The sequence below is a fragment of the Cephus cinctus genome, unplaced genomic scaffold (assembly GCF_000341935.2).
Source record: "Cephus cinctus unplaced genomic scaffold, Ccin1 Ccin1_scaffold0029, whole genome shotgun sequence".
NCBI lineage: Eukaryota > Metazoa > Arthropoda > Insecta > Hymenoptera > Cephidae > Cephus > Cephus cinctus.
Window position 1 is genome coordinate 364747 of NW_014332776.1, and position 18647 is coordinate 383393.

General features: G+C 34.3%; 2 protein-coding genes across 9 annotated transcripts in view; one reads left to right on the forward strand and one right to left on the reverse strand.

Moving 5' to 3' along the window:
* Nucleotides 1-1929: 1929 nt before the first annotated feature.
* On the reverse strand, nucleotides 1930-3803 carry LOC107267103 (coagulation factor XI). The gene is made up of 7 exons (XM_015738370.2): nucleotides 3693-3803; nucleotides 3538-3602; nucleotides 3347-3438; nucleotides 2918-3059; nucleotides 2609-2716; nucleotides 2363-2521; nucleotides 1930-2216 (listed from the first exon to the last, which is right to left on the reverse strand). Exons 1-7 carry the CDS (start codon nucleotides 3748-3750, stop codon nucleotides 2079-2081), a joined length of 762 nt encoding a protein of 253 aa, XP_015593856.1. The 5' UTR covers nucleotides 3751-3803; the 3' UTR covers nucleotides 1930-2078.
* A 2792-nt stretch (nucleotides 3804-6595) lies between these two features.
* LOC107267993 overlaps nucleotides 6596-18647 on the forward strand; it is a 44468-nt gene continuing 32416 nt past the window's right edge. For 4 of the 8 annotated variants that reach the window (XM_015740277.2, XM_015740260.2, XM_015740306.2 and 1 more), the window contains exons 1-2: nucleotides 6600-6857; nucleotides 7198-7267. The gene's annotated coding sequence lies outside the window, so the exon portion shown is untranslated. Of the gene's footprint in view, nucleotides 6858-7197; nucleotides 7268-8118; nucleotides 8165-14933; nucleotides 14958-18647 lie in introns of those variants that run through there. The other 4 variants (XM_025084840.1, XM_025084843.1, XM_015740328.2 and 1 more) reach the window with 4 other exon arrangements.

Genomic DNA, 18647 nt, shown 5'->3' on the forward strand with positions numbered 1-18647 from the left:
AGCGCAATATGTCTCGATTCGAATAAGAAGAAACTAGACAAGATAAGAAAAGACGAGTTGCCATAAGGAAGATGAAATTAGAAAGATTCCCTAGCGATATATCCGTACACCAAAGAAACCTATTTAATCTATAATAAATTTTGGCACAAGATAAAAGCTATCGCCCGTACATTGAAATCCGCACAATGATACCAATACCTGTTACGTAAAACATAAAAAACACCAGGTCTATTCAACAAAACATTTCTTTATTGTAATTTCGTATATTGCCCAGAGATAGTTTAATTCACGGTCGTACATACAGGTCTTGCAACTCCCTTGGAGGGGGTAGTCTTCTTTTAGAAGCATTTTTCATTTCGCTTCATGACCACAAGAGGCGTTGCGATCAAGCGATCCGTTCCTATTTCTCTCTCCCACAGCCGATTGTACAGTGAGATAGATAAGGGGTCGCTCGATCACAGCGACGCTTGTGACTAAAATTTAAAATGTGCCGTGCTTCGAAACCACGTTTACCCCCACTGCTGAAAATTGAGCGAGTTTCAAGACCTGTATGTAAGACCGTGGTTTAATTAATTGCTCATTGTAAACCGGTCTGTATTGTTAGAAATGTTTGTCTCAATTACAGTGACAAATCAAATATCCCTAGATAACATAGTACTTTTATGCCGCTCAATGTGGATAATGAATTACAGTCGTCTGGTGCATTCGCGCTGTCCTAGAAGCCCTTGTGCTTTATGAAGGGCATAAAATCGTTCCGCGCGCGAAGTTCTGTAAAGAAACAACAGTTATTTCGTAACGATCTTCTTTATGGCGTCGAAACAATCCACATCTATCGCGATAAAGGCCGTGAACGTTGTTTAGCTGCACGCGATGCATGGAAACTGCTGAACGATTGTGAGGTTATGCTGCTTTGTGCCGGTGAAACACTATCGACGGATTGAAAGAAATGCAACGAGATATCCTGTACAATTGAATTGAAGAAGCTTTTAGCTACGGATGCGAGACACTTGATACTTTTACTGATTTGTGTGAGTAACACTGTACGGTATATAAATTTTATGGATTGACGCAAATGCATGGTTATATTGTAGATAGATTTTTCTATGTTCCTCTCTAAGTGTATTCTGAAACTCATTACCGACCCTCACGAATATTATTGACCATTTGCAATGTTGTTTTGTCGAAAGTACGGAATAGTTTTCCATCAATTTCCATTGACTTACCACATATTATCATTGGCAAAAATGCAGTAACGGGAAATTTTCCTAGGGCAATTTTACGAGTACGATCGGGTCTTTGTTTACCTGCATATCATTTAGTGAGATACAACCGTTCCCACAGTCAAGTTTAGAATATATCCTTTGTTAATCTCCAGGCGGCCGGAATGGCACGTTTTGGTGTGATCAATTTTGAATGAATAAAATTTATCCAAACGTAAGGTCGTTAGCCCTGGGTAATGTTAAGGGGAAGCCTAGCTCAATTCTTGACCTGAACCTGACTCTAATAAATATCTAAAGATAAAGTGTAGAACCCATTATACTAGTACGCAGTAAAGGATTGTGAAAAAAGGGATTGTTCGGCTCTTATAGAGGTAGTTTCACTATTTTTAAAATAAATATAAATCAATACTGTTCCAGGTAACCACTCAACCCCCCAAGTGCCAATATTTCTAAAAAAAATTCCCATTACCCCCCGCGGCCGGCATGGCACATATATGTGCCACTTGCTAGTCGACACATACCACTAGACCCTTTAGGAACTTTACAAGGGAAAAAATCTTCAAAGTATGACTTCGAAACATCCAAAAAAATCCCGGCCGCCTGGAGGTTAAAATGCTGCCCCTGACACGTGGCAACCGGAATAGCATCAATGATAAAACTATAAGCCAATCATTATTGTTTGACTATTTAATTACTTAAAAGAGAATTATGACGTTTTACATTTTATTTAAAAATAAATATCATTTTGAATAATGCGATATTGTATTTAGATCAATCGAAGCAGAAAACAAATTAGTATAACCTCAATACAATTTTTCTGAACGTCCGTAATTCAATAAGCAGCCATCGTCAGAGTCCTTAATAATCAGTATTATTTTCTTCAATCCAAGGAACAAATTTTGAAATCGATATGTAGATATCCGGTTTATTCATCATGCCCATTACCTTTAAACCGATTAATATCGATTTCTGCACCAATGGCGATCCTCTGTCAATCTAAAATGTTCGAATATAAAATATGTAGATTCTGAATAAAAATATCTAATAATACAAGATTATCTACATAATTAATTTCTCCCAATACCTATTTCACCCTTACACTTTGTTAGCATTTATGACGAACATTCATTAAAACAACTTACCGGTGTATCAATAACGTCGACTGTGTCAACATTCGAAAGAATTGTTTCAGCACAAAAGACATCACTGCCAATTGTTATACCTAAAAGTTCGTAGCTCGCTTTACATTGATATGCGTCGATTATCTTTTGTTTGATTTTCTTTAAAGAATTCAGTATACTCTAAATGAAAGGATTATAAATTCTTGAAAAACGTTAAAAAGTAATAAAAATATGTATAAATAAAATGTTTTTAATAATTTTTCTTACCCATCTGCTCGAAGTGATGTCATCCGAGTTGACTGGATTCTCGTCGTCTTGGATTTCCGGTATTGGGATTGGTCTCACCTTTTTATTGTATCTCAAGTACCTTGACAGCTGTCAAAAGGAAAATCAAAATGAAAAAAGCTGAAGTATAGGAAAGCATTGAAACTAAAAGTAATGTTATTTGGAATTGAAAAGTGTCAAAATTATTGAAAATTCTCTTCCTAATAACGGATCGTTGTCCGTTTATTAAACATATAATTAACTGATTTCTTTTCTAATTATTTTTTTATATAACTCTTGTACAACACATACCTTTATTAATGCTATATCATTAGAGTTATCCTCCTCTAAGGGATTAAAATCTTCATGTGTAATTACTTCTTTTACATTATATTTAGTTCCATTGTTCAAGCCTGATGATCCTACTACTATCTTTATCTCATTTGGCGAGAGACTGAAAGGTAATAAAGATATAGAAATCTGATTAGGAAAAATATGTCTGAGACGGAATACATTTTGCCGTGTTACTTCCAATGCCGTCTCAGGCACTTTTCCCCAACTACTTGACTGATCGTAGTTGTTAACGTGTGTTTAAATATTTTCATGAAACATTAACTATGAACTATACACGTAATTGTAAAATTTCCTTAATGCACACAAAGCATTAATATTTCACAAAATTTTTCATACAATATTCTCATATCAGTATCAGTACGTAATTATACCATTAATTAAACTTACTCGTGAGCGCAACCAGCTGTTGTCAGAATATAAAGAAAATTTAAGATAACTCCAGTACAAATTATATTCCCATCCGAGTCTGTGATTTGCGACTAGACAAATAATTAGAATATTAAAAAATTAACAATTTAATAATTTAATAATTAACAAATTAATTGAGGATATAACAAAAAATAATTATAGTCACTCACCACATAAGGAACATCGCTGATATCAACAGTGCTTCGAGCATTTCGTTTCGTCAAGCCTGCTTTACCTGAACAGATTGGAAAACTATTGATCAATAATTTGTAAATTTATAAAATATTAATTTATACGCAGTAATCTCTTTTTTTATCATAATTACCAGTGCCAGCAATCACTGATAAAATCAGAAAAAGAACAGGCGAGTAACGTATGTTCATTTTTTTTGTACTGTGCGAATTCGCATTTGTACGCAGGTTAATATACTGCTTATATAGGCACAGATACGATACGATACGATAGGCTAAGTCATTGATAGGAGTATTTACATTATTGATACAGAAGCATGATTGTCATTGAGTAATTTTGGCGAAAAAAAATGTTCTCAGCACTTGTTATGTCTTTTTAATCAGGCAGTTAAGCTAGTGAATAATTCTCATTAATTTTTACGACACAGTTATTGCGGCGTGACTTTTTTTTCAACAAAGTGTAAAATATTGATTATTGACCCAAACTCCCGATAATCTATAAACGAATTAGGATATACATTTTTTTACATTAAAATTCAAAGCCACAACGAAATAATTTTATAGAACATTACTGATCTCTGAACAATATTGTTTCAGTGATAAATTGTGAGCGTACAGCAATGTACTGTTTCTCAGTATTTTGAGACAATTGGTGAATTATATCAAACAATTGAATCACTGCGGGAATAGATTGAATCAAGCATTTCTTGATGGTTTTTACAGATATCTTTATGTAAAGAAAAATAAAATTTCTCTTTGAACAAGGCTCTCCAGTGGTCACGAACAATAGGTGCATGTGATATTTAATAATATTTTTTTTTTATTTAGAAGGAAACTTGTGTATAATTAAAAATATATTTAATTGTAATTAAAGTAGTCGTATATCAAACGCCTGACGCGTTTTGTATTGGTAAAAGTATTTTAAAAATTTGCAATACTCATACCCTTTTTATTCTTCCTATATAAAGAAGAATAATAGATTTGAAAAATATTTTTAGGGAGAGATACGACGATTCTACGATCGTTAATTTTTGACAAATCGATATTCTTAGAAATTGTACAGACAAAAATGACCCATCAGTACGGAGTAAGGGTTAATACTTGATAATTTTGAATATTCAAATAACCCGCCTTATTTCATACCACAAGAAATATATGCATATGGGTCTATAAGACCACATATCACCACTGGTAATAACCTAGTGCGTAATATTCAATGGAAATAACGTGCGGCTGATACGCATCTGTAGAACTATTATCTTATAACAGATAAAGTGGAGTTATTATAAATAAATTCCAATAATCGTAACTCGATACGGTCGAAAATAAGCAATAAATTCTGATAGGAAAATAAATGTCCAAAGTTAGTCTCGTATATCTTGTTTATTGAAACTTCTGAACAAGTTTGCATCATTGTTAGTGAGGATGATTAAAATTTATTTGAACACGCGGTACATATATCATGAGCTAGATAGACGGAAATTGAAAATAATTATTGAAAAGCCCATATTCGTATTAGTGATGAGATTATTTAAATTAGCACTTTAAATTATCATGAATCATGAATTAACCTACATGAAGGAAACATACGGTATAATCAAAGGATGATTAAGATAAGAAGGAAAATTGTCTGAAAGTTTATATAAATTTTATATTTATCAAATTCAGCTTGTCAAGCCTCTCATTTATTAAGTATGATGGTTATTTTCATATTAAATGAAGTTTTAACAACGCATTCTGCTTTGCGTGTTTACGACGTATACCGGGTGACTCCCAGGTGAATATGTACAGGAATAATCGGTTATGCAACTACTTTGCATATTATTCCCAAAAGACGTGCCTTAATGAAAATTCAAAACAGAGAAATTGACGTCCTTATAAAGTTAAGATACGTCAGATAACTTTTCATGATTTTGAAAATAATGCACTGTAATTTAAATGTTAACGTGTTCATTGTGTTGATATAGGAATAAATAAAAAATAAGAAACAATGTAAAATGTATTAAAAGCCCGGAGAACGGAAATGCAGGTTAAATGTCATAAAGCAATTAGACTTTTGGAATGCATTAGAAAAAAATGCTAAAGCCATTAACATATTTTAGAAGAACACTGCAATGCGACAAATTTATTTGGAATCTTTTGACACATAGTATTCACTTGAGGTTCTTACCGTTCCACATATTTTTTTGCCTCACGCGACTAGATCATTGTATTTAAGTAAATGCGACAAATTTATTAATTTTTCACTCACACAATTTCAATTCATTATAAATATATACATATATATACAATTTCAATATAATTATTTATAATTAATTAATTATCACTCATAATTAGGTATCTTCCAATTTCTGTATATTCAGTATATAATAATATGGATTAACGTAATAAAAATAAATTACCACTACCTCCCTCTTACCCACAATCCCACAATCTAAAACGCAAACTAAGTATCGCGTCACTAAAAGCAAAAGGATTTCCAAGTAAACAAACGCCCTTTTGCTTTTAGTCGCGGATTTATGTTACAGAAAACGACTTTCTTACGACACTCTCCTACCAAATTGTAAATGCACCCCCATAATAAACTGATCCATATGCATGATCGTCGTTAGCATAATATATTAAATTACGAGAAACATTAATTCGAGCGAATAAACCGCGGAGCGTAAAGAAAACCCTTATGTAAGTTTGACAAAAATATTCTATCGAACAAACATGGAGATAAATTCGTGCTGGTTATCGTGATTCACTGTAGGACATTCATTCGTCGCTATTACCTTGTATATCTATATGTATATGTTTGTGTATCTCTTGTACGCCATTTTTAAGTATATTCTCAAATTGATCACAAGTTTTAGGTTTGTTTTTACGAATTTCTATTGCCAGAAAATGTCAAATTCGTAAGGGCCCCTGAAGGCGGACATTCGATTCGACAGGTGGCGCCGCACGGTGAGCGACACCGGTACCCGATCCACCACCCTAGTAACCTCCTGCCTACCAGCGGCAACCCCTGCGAACTGCTTCTGGCGAAGCAACACTGCCCCCGTAGTTCAGTGCTTGCGTTCCTGCCGGTCCAATCGTATGTATTTGAAATCCGCGCGCAGACAAGTGTTTTCTCAATTATATCCGCCTTTCTCCCTTCCCTCCGACCAATACAGTTACCCTCTCGGCATTTAATCAGAACCCGTCGCGTAACGCAGTTCCGAAATTGATGCTTCATCATATATCCATGATACGTGCTATGCTGATTAAAAATCGTGATACGTGAATGGGAAGAATTTGGCCAAAATTATTTTGAGGTACCATGAAATTTTTTTTTGTAAAACCAACGTTATATATTTCGCAGAAGGTTAGGATCCTTAATGGTCATGTTTATGATGTCAGTTGACACGCAGTGATTTTTGGAAAAGGGGTTAAAGCCTGTTATATGCAGGATTTTTGAAAACTTTCCTACTTTTTATCTACGTAATGATTTATTTCGTGGGAATTGAAATATTGAACTGTTTTCACGAATAATTCGTCAGGTATAAATGGCGCGAATTAACCGACGCGCGTTTTTTAAAATTGTACAATGAATTTTTGTTGTTAACAGTTTTTACGATTTACGCATATTTGTTATCTGCTTCTGTGTTATTGTAGTGTTAGGTGTATGGTGCTCGTTAAATCGTAGACTGGAATTTCTCGCGAGTGGGAAAAGGACACCAATTGGGTGAGTCAAATAAATTTATTAGTCACATTAATTACGTCTCTGTTTACTCATAGAAAATCGTCGTATAGAATTTATACGCAGTATAGTAAATGATGACGTCATACGTACTAACAGAATTTACACCTTTCCGTTATTTCCGTAAGTAAATAAAAAATGTGGACGAGAGAAGAAAATCTTGTCAAAGATAATCGCAACGAGGAAATGCACTCGTGCGAAAATAAGTTTATGGTGATTTTCTCTTATCGTAAACAGCTTCCCGTTATCATTGGTACGCTCTGTCAGATACTGTAAAACGATAACTTAATTGACTTCGCTTGACCTCCTTATCAGCCTGCATAACCAATAAAAAAAGGGAATCATCATTGTCGGACATACCTTGGCATTTTTATAACTTCCCCTAAGAGTAGTTTATTGATAAGGATCGATAGACCTATAATCGATTGAATGAAAATTATTTAGTGAAAAGGTAAATTCGCATTATTGAATAAATTTTTGCAATAGTGCTTACGCAGTAAATGATATTTTTTTTTAAATTTGAAAAATTTTATCGATGCTGAAAAGTATTGTTTAAATAAAAATTTTAATAGATGATATTGGCGTATTGACTTTTTTAAAGAAATTATAAGAGCTTTCCTAGCTTTTTTCATCCGGGTATTAGAGTTTTATTGAAATACTTTGAGCAGAAAATCGTTTAACGAATGAAGTTATAATCACCATATATGACATCATTGTGAGTGCAATATCTTTGTAAACTATATTATTATATTTTCAATATATATCTATACTCTTGAAGTTTCACCCGTAATATGGATATCGTTGATTTTTTTTGTTTTTCTCGTTTTCTTTTTCAGTGCAATTTCCGGGCTTCATCCCAGCGCATCATTTATTCCAGATATAGTAGGTTTTTCTCATTGCGCAATATTTAGCTCGTTTATTAAAAATTTGGCGTAATATGCGTCATACGTGTGATTGATAAATTGCAAATTCAAGTGAATATAAGCAAAAAAGTTTTGTTTTAGCAAAGAATAGAGGGTTTCTATATGTAACGTATATGTATACAAAGCAGCGATAAACTCTTTTACATATCATGATTTACAAGACGCGACGGAACTACCGGCTCGAACTTTATAAGCTGTGATCGATTTGTTTGACGACGTAGAATCCACAGTATCTACGAACGAAGCTTTTTGGATAAATATTTTCAAAATTTCTAATTGCGTTTTCGCGTGCGATTAATTGCCTGCTAGAAATTTTTCGTATAAAAAGCTAACCACTTAAGTTTTCGCAATGCTCTTATACTCTCACTTCTGTTGTATGTCAATACGCAAAGGCAAGCAAGGATTTTTACGTCAGACACGAAAAAAAATGTAGGGGAAGCCCGGGCAAAACGAATGACCTGGGCAAAGCGAATAGCCTTTCTTTTCGCTCGTGTATCCTAGACAGCGCTATACGTCTCTAGAATCTAGAGGGAGTAATCTGGCCGCCGACGCTACGATAGTGGAAAAAACATATGATTGCTCTCGTGAGTTTTTTGTTCGAAAATAATACGTTTCGTGTGTTTTCTTGCGATTTCCCCTAAGATACGTAGCTTCATTATTAGCAGTAATAGTTCCCTAATGTCCCTTTCTGATAATTCTCGGACTTTTTAAAAGTCTTTTGGCAGTTAAAAATGTTTCACTTGTTGCTCGTAACTGTTCCAACCTTGATCTTTGCACCAAGTGCAACTTTGGGCAAACGGATGAGAGTCAAGAGGATGGTTCATCCGCTTTGCCTGGGGAGGGGCAGGAGTGGTACGAACCGGATGAGCCATCCTCTTTGACCCCTCCACCGCCCCGATCGGGCAAAGCGGATAGTTTCTCTTGTCATAGTTTTTAATTATAAAGAGGTTTAAATTTTTGGTTTTTTTTAAAAATGTTTTTCTTATTTTATTTGACAGATTACTAAATTTAAACTATTGTTAGACTAAAAAAAGTTCCTTACTTCGACTTTAATTATATCTTTTTTTCTTGCCAAACCTTTAGATACATATCCGCTTTGCCCGGACTTGCCCCTATAAATTGTGCAAATTCTGTAATTTATAACATTTTTTTTCACAAAGGTGAATTCCCATGACAACTTTTCTCAGCAATATAGAATCATTACTTGCGGCAAATTGACATTTGCTAATCACTCGGGAATTTGCAAGTAGAGATATCGTAGATTGGAATTATTGAATTATTAACGTTTCGTCGTATGAAAAAAAAAAAAGAAAAATTTATTATCAGTTTGTGGCATTATCATTATTACCGTACTATAAATCAATTGTATTAGCATTTTAATTCAACTTCGTCTATTTTTCAAAAGAAATTGGATCACGTTTTTGAATAATATAAAATTTAACGTGAAGATAAAAGTGACAACTTCTACATCTGACAGAGAAATTTAATAAGTTCGTAAAAAAGAAACTTCTTTCAACTTGCAAAATTATGTCTTCGAGTTATGTATATACCCGACAGAAGTTTCACCTTACTAACTTAGGAAGAATCTTTTGCGCAAAATAACTTTAATAAATCTCTCGCAATGCTAGTCAACCTATATGCAGAAGAAAAAACTTTTCGAGCGACGTCAAAAAGTCCTTCGTCACAGACAACCCGAGTAATTTTTCAAGGCAATCGAATTGACAATGTGCACCGAGTGCAGAATAGCTGAGCGGGTGGGTTGTATGGGCGAATGGAGGAATAATACAAAAATTTTATATTTCTACACCGAAGAAATATCTTGTAAAAATTTTGCTATGAATTTGATCTTAAGAAAAAATTGTTCCACTCGTGCGAATAAATGTAATTTGCCATAATTTACGTAAAAAAATTAAGAAACTTTCAGTTTACAGCAAGAAACAGTACGAACTGAAATTCTTTTTAAGTTTCGCTAAATTTTTTACGTTTCTTTTTATCTGTTAAAAAAATGGATACATTCTTCGAATCCCATAGTCCGACGGCTTGCAGAAGACAATGAACACCTGAAAGTCTCGTACACATTTATCAGTATTGGATTCCCGCTTTGAATTGCACTGGAGTATGGTCAGCGCGAATAACTGAAAACCCGTAGTAAACTTGGCAGCCGTTTTAAATCCGTACTAAGTTTATCAGCCGTCGCATTTAACGAAGCTACGTAAATATTTGGCACGCAAGGTATTAGCTTAGCAGCGTAGTGAAATATTCAAGCAACGGGATCTTCCGGAGACGTCAACATGCGTTACCAAAAAAAAAGGGAAAAAAACGGCAAAGCCAAGTAACAAATTTTTGTTGTAACAGAGCATAAGATAATTTATTATATAACGAGAGGGACTCTGTCCGAAAACGCTAAGACTCAAAGGGCTTCGCGGCTAGTCTGTCATAGACGCTGAACTGAAGGTAGAAAAGAATTAAACAAGGAAGAATAGAAAAAACGTGATAAAGAGAGAAATGGAAAGTATGTGAACGATGACAAAAAAGTGGGTACCGAAAGCGACGAGCAATCGACAATCGGGATGATTTCGTATAATTGCAAAGTTTTCGTAACTTTTAATTTTTTTTATTAATCCTGTGCGACGTTATTTTATTTCGTGAAATTTCATTCCCGCAAAGGGCACGATATTTCGTCGTGTCACGTGTTACGTTAAATTATTCCTGCGTATCGATGCGTAGCTGGCTTGACTAAATAGTAAGAATGTGAAATAATAATGGGAGCAAGGCATAGAGTATTTGTACGAAGCGAATTGTAGATTTCGAATTTTTTTTTTTAAAGAGGATACAATCCTTGATTTAGGTAATTTATCAAAATTATGATATATATTGAAAGTTGTGAACAATTATTAAAATTGATAACGATACGAACTTCAAACTCTACGGGTAAAATGGTGTATCCTTGTTGATATAGGCGAAAGTCGCTCAAAGTGACAGGAGAATCGTTAGTGTTTGATATAGGATATAATTACTGTTTGGCTTCACGTTTGCTTAAGCCCTCTGTTAAAATACTTTTCTATTTTACTTGATATGGGGATAATGCCCTAAAAAAACTTATGATCCTAAGGTAAACCGAAAGAATATTTATTGCAATATTCATATTATTGAACGCAGCTACGAAACGATTGTATACTTACTTTTTGTACTTTGTTATAATTGACACATCGTAAAGTTATATTCAAATATTAAGCATACTATTGTATTAGACTACTTGCAATATATCACATATACAATTGTTTCTTGTAGAAAGAAAATATATTTTTTATTACCATGCGCTCCACCTGTGAATTAATTGGTATCCAAATTCGGGTAGATCCTCAAAATGACAATAATTCTTATCTTTATTGGGCGGAAAATGCGTCAAAAGGACTATGGTGATTTTGTGATAAGCATTTGCAGGAGAAGATGGGGACCCAAGGACTACCCGGTAATTGTCAAAATTTTGACGTTTCGTGATAATGGGTCTTCATGGGACAGCAGGGTGGGTTTAGAACGTAATGCAGTAGAAGTAGAAATGTTTATCTGTACACATTGCTGCTTTCTGTCTTAAGTGCTTAGACTACAAAATTTCAAGGCTCAATTTACGTTTGTATTCAATTTCATTGTAGGCGAAGGTATGAAAAAAATTGCAGAAAGCCAAAGGACCCGAAAGTTGTTACACATGAATACTATTATTTTTTTTTTCTTCAAAATCCAATATAATTGAATTTTGGAAACCAGGAATTGGAAATATTGATTTATCCTTAAATTAGTAACTACCACAGGGAAATTCTTATTATTTGAAAATTCTCGTCGTTGGAGTTACGAATTATGTAAATCTGAACCTTAGGGTGGCTTCATAAGGTGAGCATGAAGTTTCTATATTTACATAGGAACGACGTTGACTCGTTGGCGATGGCCTATCGATTGGAAAACATGGACTGGATTTGATTAAGCTCAAGTGCAATGGATTTCCACTGACAAGTGCGTTTACAATTAAAATCGTTCTGATTATTTTATCAGGCTAAAAGGAAAGTAATTGATTCAAGACTTTGACATTCATTGAATTATTCCACTTGGATTAATCGATAACAGGGGCACTGTTACAAGTATCCGCAATGTGTCATAAGAACCTAACAGGAACACGTAGCCAGACACAATACATTAAACGCGCATATAGTGTGGACTGTGTTAAGTGTAATACGTACGTACGTTAACACATACTATACAATGTCACAGCACTATAGAGCGTTCTCTGAATATAAAAAATAAAAGTACGTATAAAGTCTGACAGGTTAGACCACATTAAATATCCATGGTGCAATAAACATGGCTAACTTTAAAATATCCGGAAAATTACGAGCCTCACGTCGACCAATCCTGAATTGTGGACAAAAACTATATTACCTCATGATCTTTTTTGAAGTTGATATTGTACTTCAGATTTTAATATATTAATATCTATATCCCTATTCCTATTCCTACTAATATATAGCAATGAAACGTTGTTCTACCTATTTGTTGCTTAATAACGCCCAACAAATTCAGCCGATTGGCTTAAAAATCATAGCAATAACTGAAATGCCTAATTAGAACCTAGACTATGTGTTATCAGTTCCTATTCGCAATCTTACGCAATTTTAAAAAACTTCTTCTAGCTATCCATCTGTGCTAATATTGCAGTTCTTATGAACTCCAATGCACATGCGGTGTACCACCCTTCCCACGGCGCACATGAGAGGGATATTTTAAGACGTTTTGAAAGACAGATTATATTAATAATTAAAATTTTTGCAGACAGAACAATAAAAAAAGAATTTTCCCATAAACCGATATCGAGGTACGCGACGACGTACCACACGAAGCTAGTATAGATAATATATTTTTAAATACGAGCATTTACCAAGATATCAAGGATCAATTAGAAGATCTTATAACACATAATGACATAATTATAGTTGATTAGATCATCCTATAGCACGCCAGCGTCTATAAAATTGAAATAAATTTTTCGATTAAAAACCACCCATCACCAGCACATTAGTCGTGAGTGCTAATGGATTTTCCTTATACACAAAAGGTCCATTATTTTACCTCTGCAACTCGAGTTTAAAGAAACCCTACTTCTTTAAGTCAAAGGCTACATCTAGAATTCAAAGTTCCAATACTCTGACCTCTACAAGTCGATGCGATTTATGCAACGTCTTAAAAGAATACATGTTACAAACTGCACTCCCTGACTCCGCCTACAAGCTTATGTCTCTCAGTCAAATGGATGGTTGATTCCGAGTCACAGACTTTTTCCTCGAAATGACATCCAAAAAATTTGTATAAAAATACCTTTCATTTTCTGGATACATATTGTATAAAATGTATTTATGCACGTATGTACTACGCCTTAAATTGAAGATTATCTTCACTATATTTGGCAAATTTTTACGAGCCTCTACGAATCGAATATTCTTTTGGTATTTTAACCTTCTATTACTCGATAAATTCGATAAGACGAAACCTCTCTTATTCAAAGAAATTAACTCTGCCCTTGAGATACGAGTTAGCGAGGTTCGACTGTATAATGTACTATCCGTCTATAATTGTTCTACGAAGACAACGAAGCCTGTATAGTACGTATAAGCTTGTACAGGCTATCTATGTACAATGTCACGAAACATCCTAGCTTCGTAAGACCTAACAATGTACTATACCTTAGGGGAGCTGACTTTGAGGGATTTTCTAGTAATCCTGAGAAATTGCCTAGACAAAGAGAAAATTCTCACGTGAAAGCTTTTACCAAGCTCATTCTTTGCTACTAGATATCTCTATTGCCAATCGATCTCCATTAGCCGAAGTACAGCTCCTCTAACGGACAAATGCTAGCACGACGTTTGACATGGCGATTTTACTGGAGAAACGAAACACAAGACTTGAAGTGCACGTGCAATGGAGTCAGGAAGCTTTTAAGAATTCCTTATCATACTTGCAAAGTATATGCAGTGCAATATACGTGCACGGTATACCGGTATCATTTTCATTGCTGAATCGCGAAGTCACTTCAGTAGAATTTAGAAGAAATATAATATACAAATTTTTGTAAGCTTTTGTTAATTTTGTAATTATCTTTATTATACGAAATTGTTGAAACTTCGATTGATTTTTTTGGTTATTATCACCGATTAGGAACACGTGGTAATTTGAATGGAATTTAAATTCACCAAGCACGTGAAATTCCTATTTACGCACTTTTTTCTGTAGATGTTTTTTACGTAAACTTTGTAAAATATCATGCGTTTACGTTATTTGTATTGACTTTGCCGTTGATCCAAATATTATTAGTCACGTAACTAATTCTAAGTGAAAGCTGTGACAATTGTGTAAGTTGAACTTATACAGGTGCTTTCGAAATTCAGTTTTCTCTTACATATTGAGATTTAAATGAATAATTCAGTGAGTTTTAATTGTTTTATAAATTTGAATTTTCATTATTTTTTTATTAATTTCAATTTTCACTCTTACAAGTTGATTCATTCAACACGTTAATTTCTTGGTACGTTACAGAAGACCTAGGGAATTATTTTCGACGATGCTTCTGAATGGCTATGCTATATCAATGGGCCAAATCAACGTTGGGATTGTTTAATAATAGACGAGGAATTTCCTGTGACGACGGCTGCCATGTTTCGATAATCGATAGGTCAGCCACGAGGACGATAGGAAACTCCGTAATACTGGTACGTCATGTTCCCTAACGAGTTACAGGGGGGACTGAGGAGGGGGGGGGAGCGTTTCGATTAATTAGAGAACGAAGACAAAAGAGACTGATCGATGGGACGAATTTCTTATATTGGATTGATAGTGTAGTATACTTATTATAACCGTATATCAAAATATAAAGATAACGGAAGCCAACTCAATAGGGTCTTTGGTGAATAATAATAAATCAGTCAGTCAGTATATATGTATATATAATATTTGAGAAAGTCGATATTTACCAAATAATAAAACAAAAAATGTATTTCCCACAATTTCAACAGAATTTGATTTTTTGACAGCATTTTCACGTACCATTTTGAAAGTAATTAAAAATTTATTTGTTCTCTTGATGAAATACATATCTTTTGGTTCAGTAAAGAAAATTTTGACCAGAGGGCGATGGCAGATTATTTGTACGTCACGGAATACATAATTTGTTATTTCGAAAGCCAACCTTCAAAAGATACATTTCCGTTTGCCTTTGTCAATATTTTAGGCGAAAAAAGCTTTTTTTTAGTTATCTTTATTTTTTTCATTACGATTACGCGATATGTACGAATCAAGTGCCTAGTTTTTAGTGAGTTTTAAGAATAAGTGATATAACTCCTACCTGATATTTATTAATATGTTCTTTAAAGGATGGTTTATCTGATTGATGGTATCCACTATTTGCAGCTAATTTCGGCTGGTCTGCTTGCCGTAATAAATCCTGTATTTATGAAATTGACCTATATACGTGGAGAAATAATATTTATTGAAAACACACCTGATACCCGGAGTACTCTCATTCTCAGTACGTTTCTGTCTGTTTACTTTCTTCGCGATTACTGACAAGTTATGGACTTTTATGAGATTGATTGCTAGCAATACCTTTAGTACGTTTGCACACACGAGTTGTCAACATATGAGCTTTGTCACATCACAAAACTCTCAGGATGTATTACTCGTGACGTTGGCCACAAGCCGCACCTAAATTCAGACTCGTGCTAACGTTATATTAATGAACGAAAAAAGCATAAGTCATTCCAGTCTTTCATTACGAATGAAATGATGTACATACATTATTTTATAAAAATCAAATTTTTAAAGTGTGAAATTAAATGAAAAATAAGTATGATTCAATGTAGTACCTTAATCATTATTTGTTAACGGTTAAAATTTGCCATAAAAATTTTGATTTTATTTACAAATATTCAGACGTAATATATATATATACAATCAAATAGTATATATAGGTAATAGCTATTATAACGTTAAGCAGCTTTCCTATGAACAATACGAAAAGTCCTTTGCTGTACTTTGTAAGTACTGAACCACAGGGTGGCCCAACATGGCGTCGCCAAAACATGGCAAAATTCGTTCCGTAATAAATATTCACTAATCCTTCCATTCGCCAAGTCATTCGATGCTTATTAGGCTATCGCGGACGTTAAATCCTTGCAAATTGTATTTTCACATTGCGGCACTCGTCTTCGTTCTCGTGTACAATATTTTATCAACGTATACGATACACGTGCTTATAGATATATCGTTTACGGCTTACACGGGTTTACTGCTTAAGTCATTTCCATTCTTTAAAACCGTATTTAAATACTTCAACGAAACAGGATAATTTCACGCGATGCACGCCACTCGCTAGGACATCGGGAAACCCGATCGATTCGCTGAAACAGGAAACACGTGGAACACGCTAGTCACGATGGATAGATGCTCGAGTAAGAAAATTCCAGAAGCGCCGAACTGCAGCGAACTGCATTGTACTGCACTTTGTCGAAGGGAGATGCTGGCGAGGAGGTGGGGGCGGCAGGAGGGGGGCAACCATTCGATATGCTGGATATGTGTTGTTTTTTCATTCGGAATAAAATATCCTTATATATTTTATTTTATTTTGCCAATATAATCTTACGCAAGTTTATTTTTATTTCTGCTTTCTATCGATCTTTTATTTTTACCCTTGCGCAAGCAGACCCTGAGTTGGGGGTAGAAACTTATGCTGGAATAGGGTATATGTATAATTTGTGGGATACGTATTAAATTTTTTTTAGCAAATTTTCTATGCGTCATCCAATCGTGATAATTAAATGGGATTTTTATCCCATGGGATAAATTAGTATATTAGCACGTCAGTTACTTCGTTTTATTATTGCGTTGATAAATATTTTGTAAAAATGTAGGACGCAAGGGAACGAATTCCCAGAATATATAATAATATGGGACTGAATGAGTTGTATGTTGCGAAGTGAATTGCGAATTTTCAGTCTTTTGTAGAATCATAAAAATAATCCTGAATCCCATTTGGAAGTCTGCCGAAATATTTGTCCCTCTCGTAATTGCAAACGGACATGACGAACGAAGTTGGCTCGCGGCAACACGGACGGAATTGAACGTAATTCGCTTGACGAAAAGTATGATACCTTCAGGAGACATAACTGTCTGATATCAAGTCTACAGTATCTATCAGCAAAAAATTCCAATCTATTCGAGCACGTACTAGGCTATTGATTCCACGTGATCTCATAGGTAGTTGTAGGAAGTTTCTTCTAGATGAAGATGGAATTAGGATTATCTGGATGAAATATCCACTGGAGATAACTGGGAGATCACGTACAGGAAAGATTTTACCTTTGGGATTCAAATGGTCCACATGGATATAATTTAAACCTTGAGCTTAAGGTTCTCTCGTGAAGTTTGAAAAGTCCCTGAGTCATGATTGAAAATTGGAATTAAAAAATCAAGAAAGATTTCAAGTTACGGTTCCGTTGGTAATCGCAGTTGAAAGATATTACCAACGTAGCGTATAACTCGTAACTTAAAAAATAACTAAAAAATAGTAATTCTTGCTCAAAATTGTGCCAGGTTCTGCTTCAATGTAAATGCATGCTTTGAAAACTTTAATACACGGCTGAGCTGACGAAGAGACGGTGTATCGTGTAGCGAACTTTATCTGCTGGTACCTCGTCACTGAATCGATATACCTAATTGGCCAATGAAGAAATCCCACCGATTAATTTCAATCGCAACAAGTATCGATGACAATAAGTTCTTGCGTCACTTATTATCCACGTTTTAGCCAACACTGTGATATAATTTACGATTGAAGCTCAACATTATCAGCTGGAATTATTTCGAAAATAAAAATGTCCGTGGGGTTTTTGAGGTCGCTGATTAATAAATTTGAATACTTATTACAAAATCAACATGGCGGACACAAATCAAGTTTGAAAATCTAAATTTCATCCGATTCATGTAAAAGTTTTTCTGTCTTTTTTGCTGTGTGGTCGCATGAAATTTTTATGTATAAAGCCATCGAATCCGCAATTTTGAATTTCTCAATTTTTAGTACCAATTTTGCATTAAATCCAAGCAGCGTTATGCATTTTAGTCCGCCATTTTTAAGGTTTGAATTTTAAGTTGAGATTCGTAATCAGGGCAGGAAGGGCTCAGGCTTTGATGTGTTAATAGTACTACGGACCTGGCGCAGCTATTTAGAATCGTCATACTGAATAACTTTAATTTTACAAAAAATCTTTACCCAAGTATGTACCATCTAACACAACTTGAAAAAGTAATTCTGACTTTATTAGATCATGAGAGCGGATTAATTTAAAAATCAAAAATAAGTTTGAAAAATATTTTGGAAAAATCGAGATTTGCAATATTACTAAATC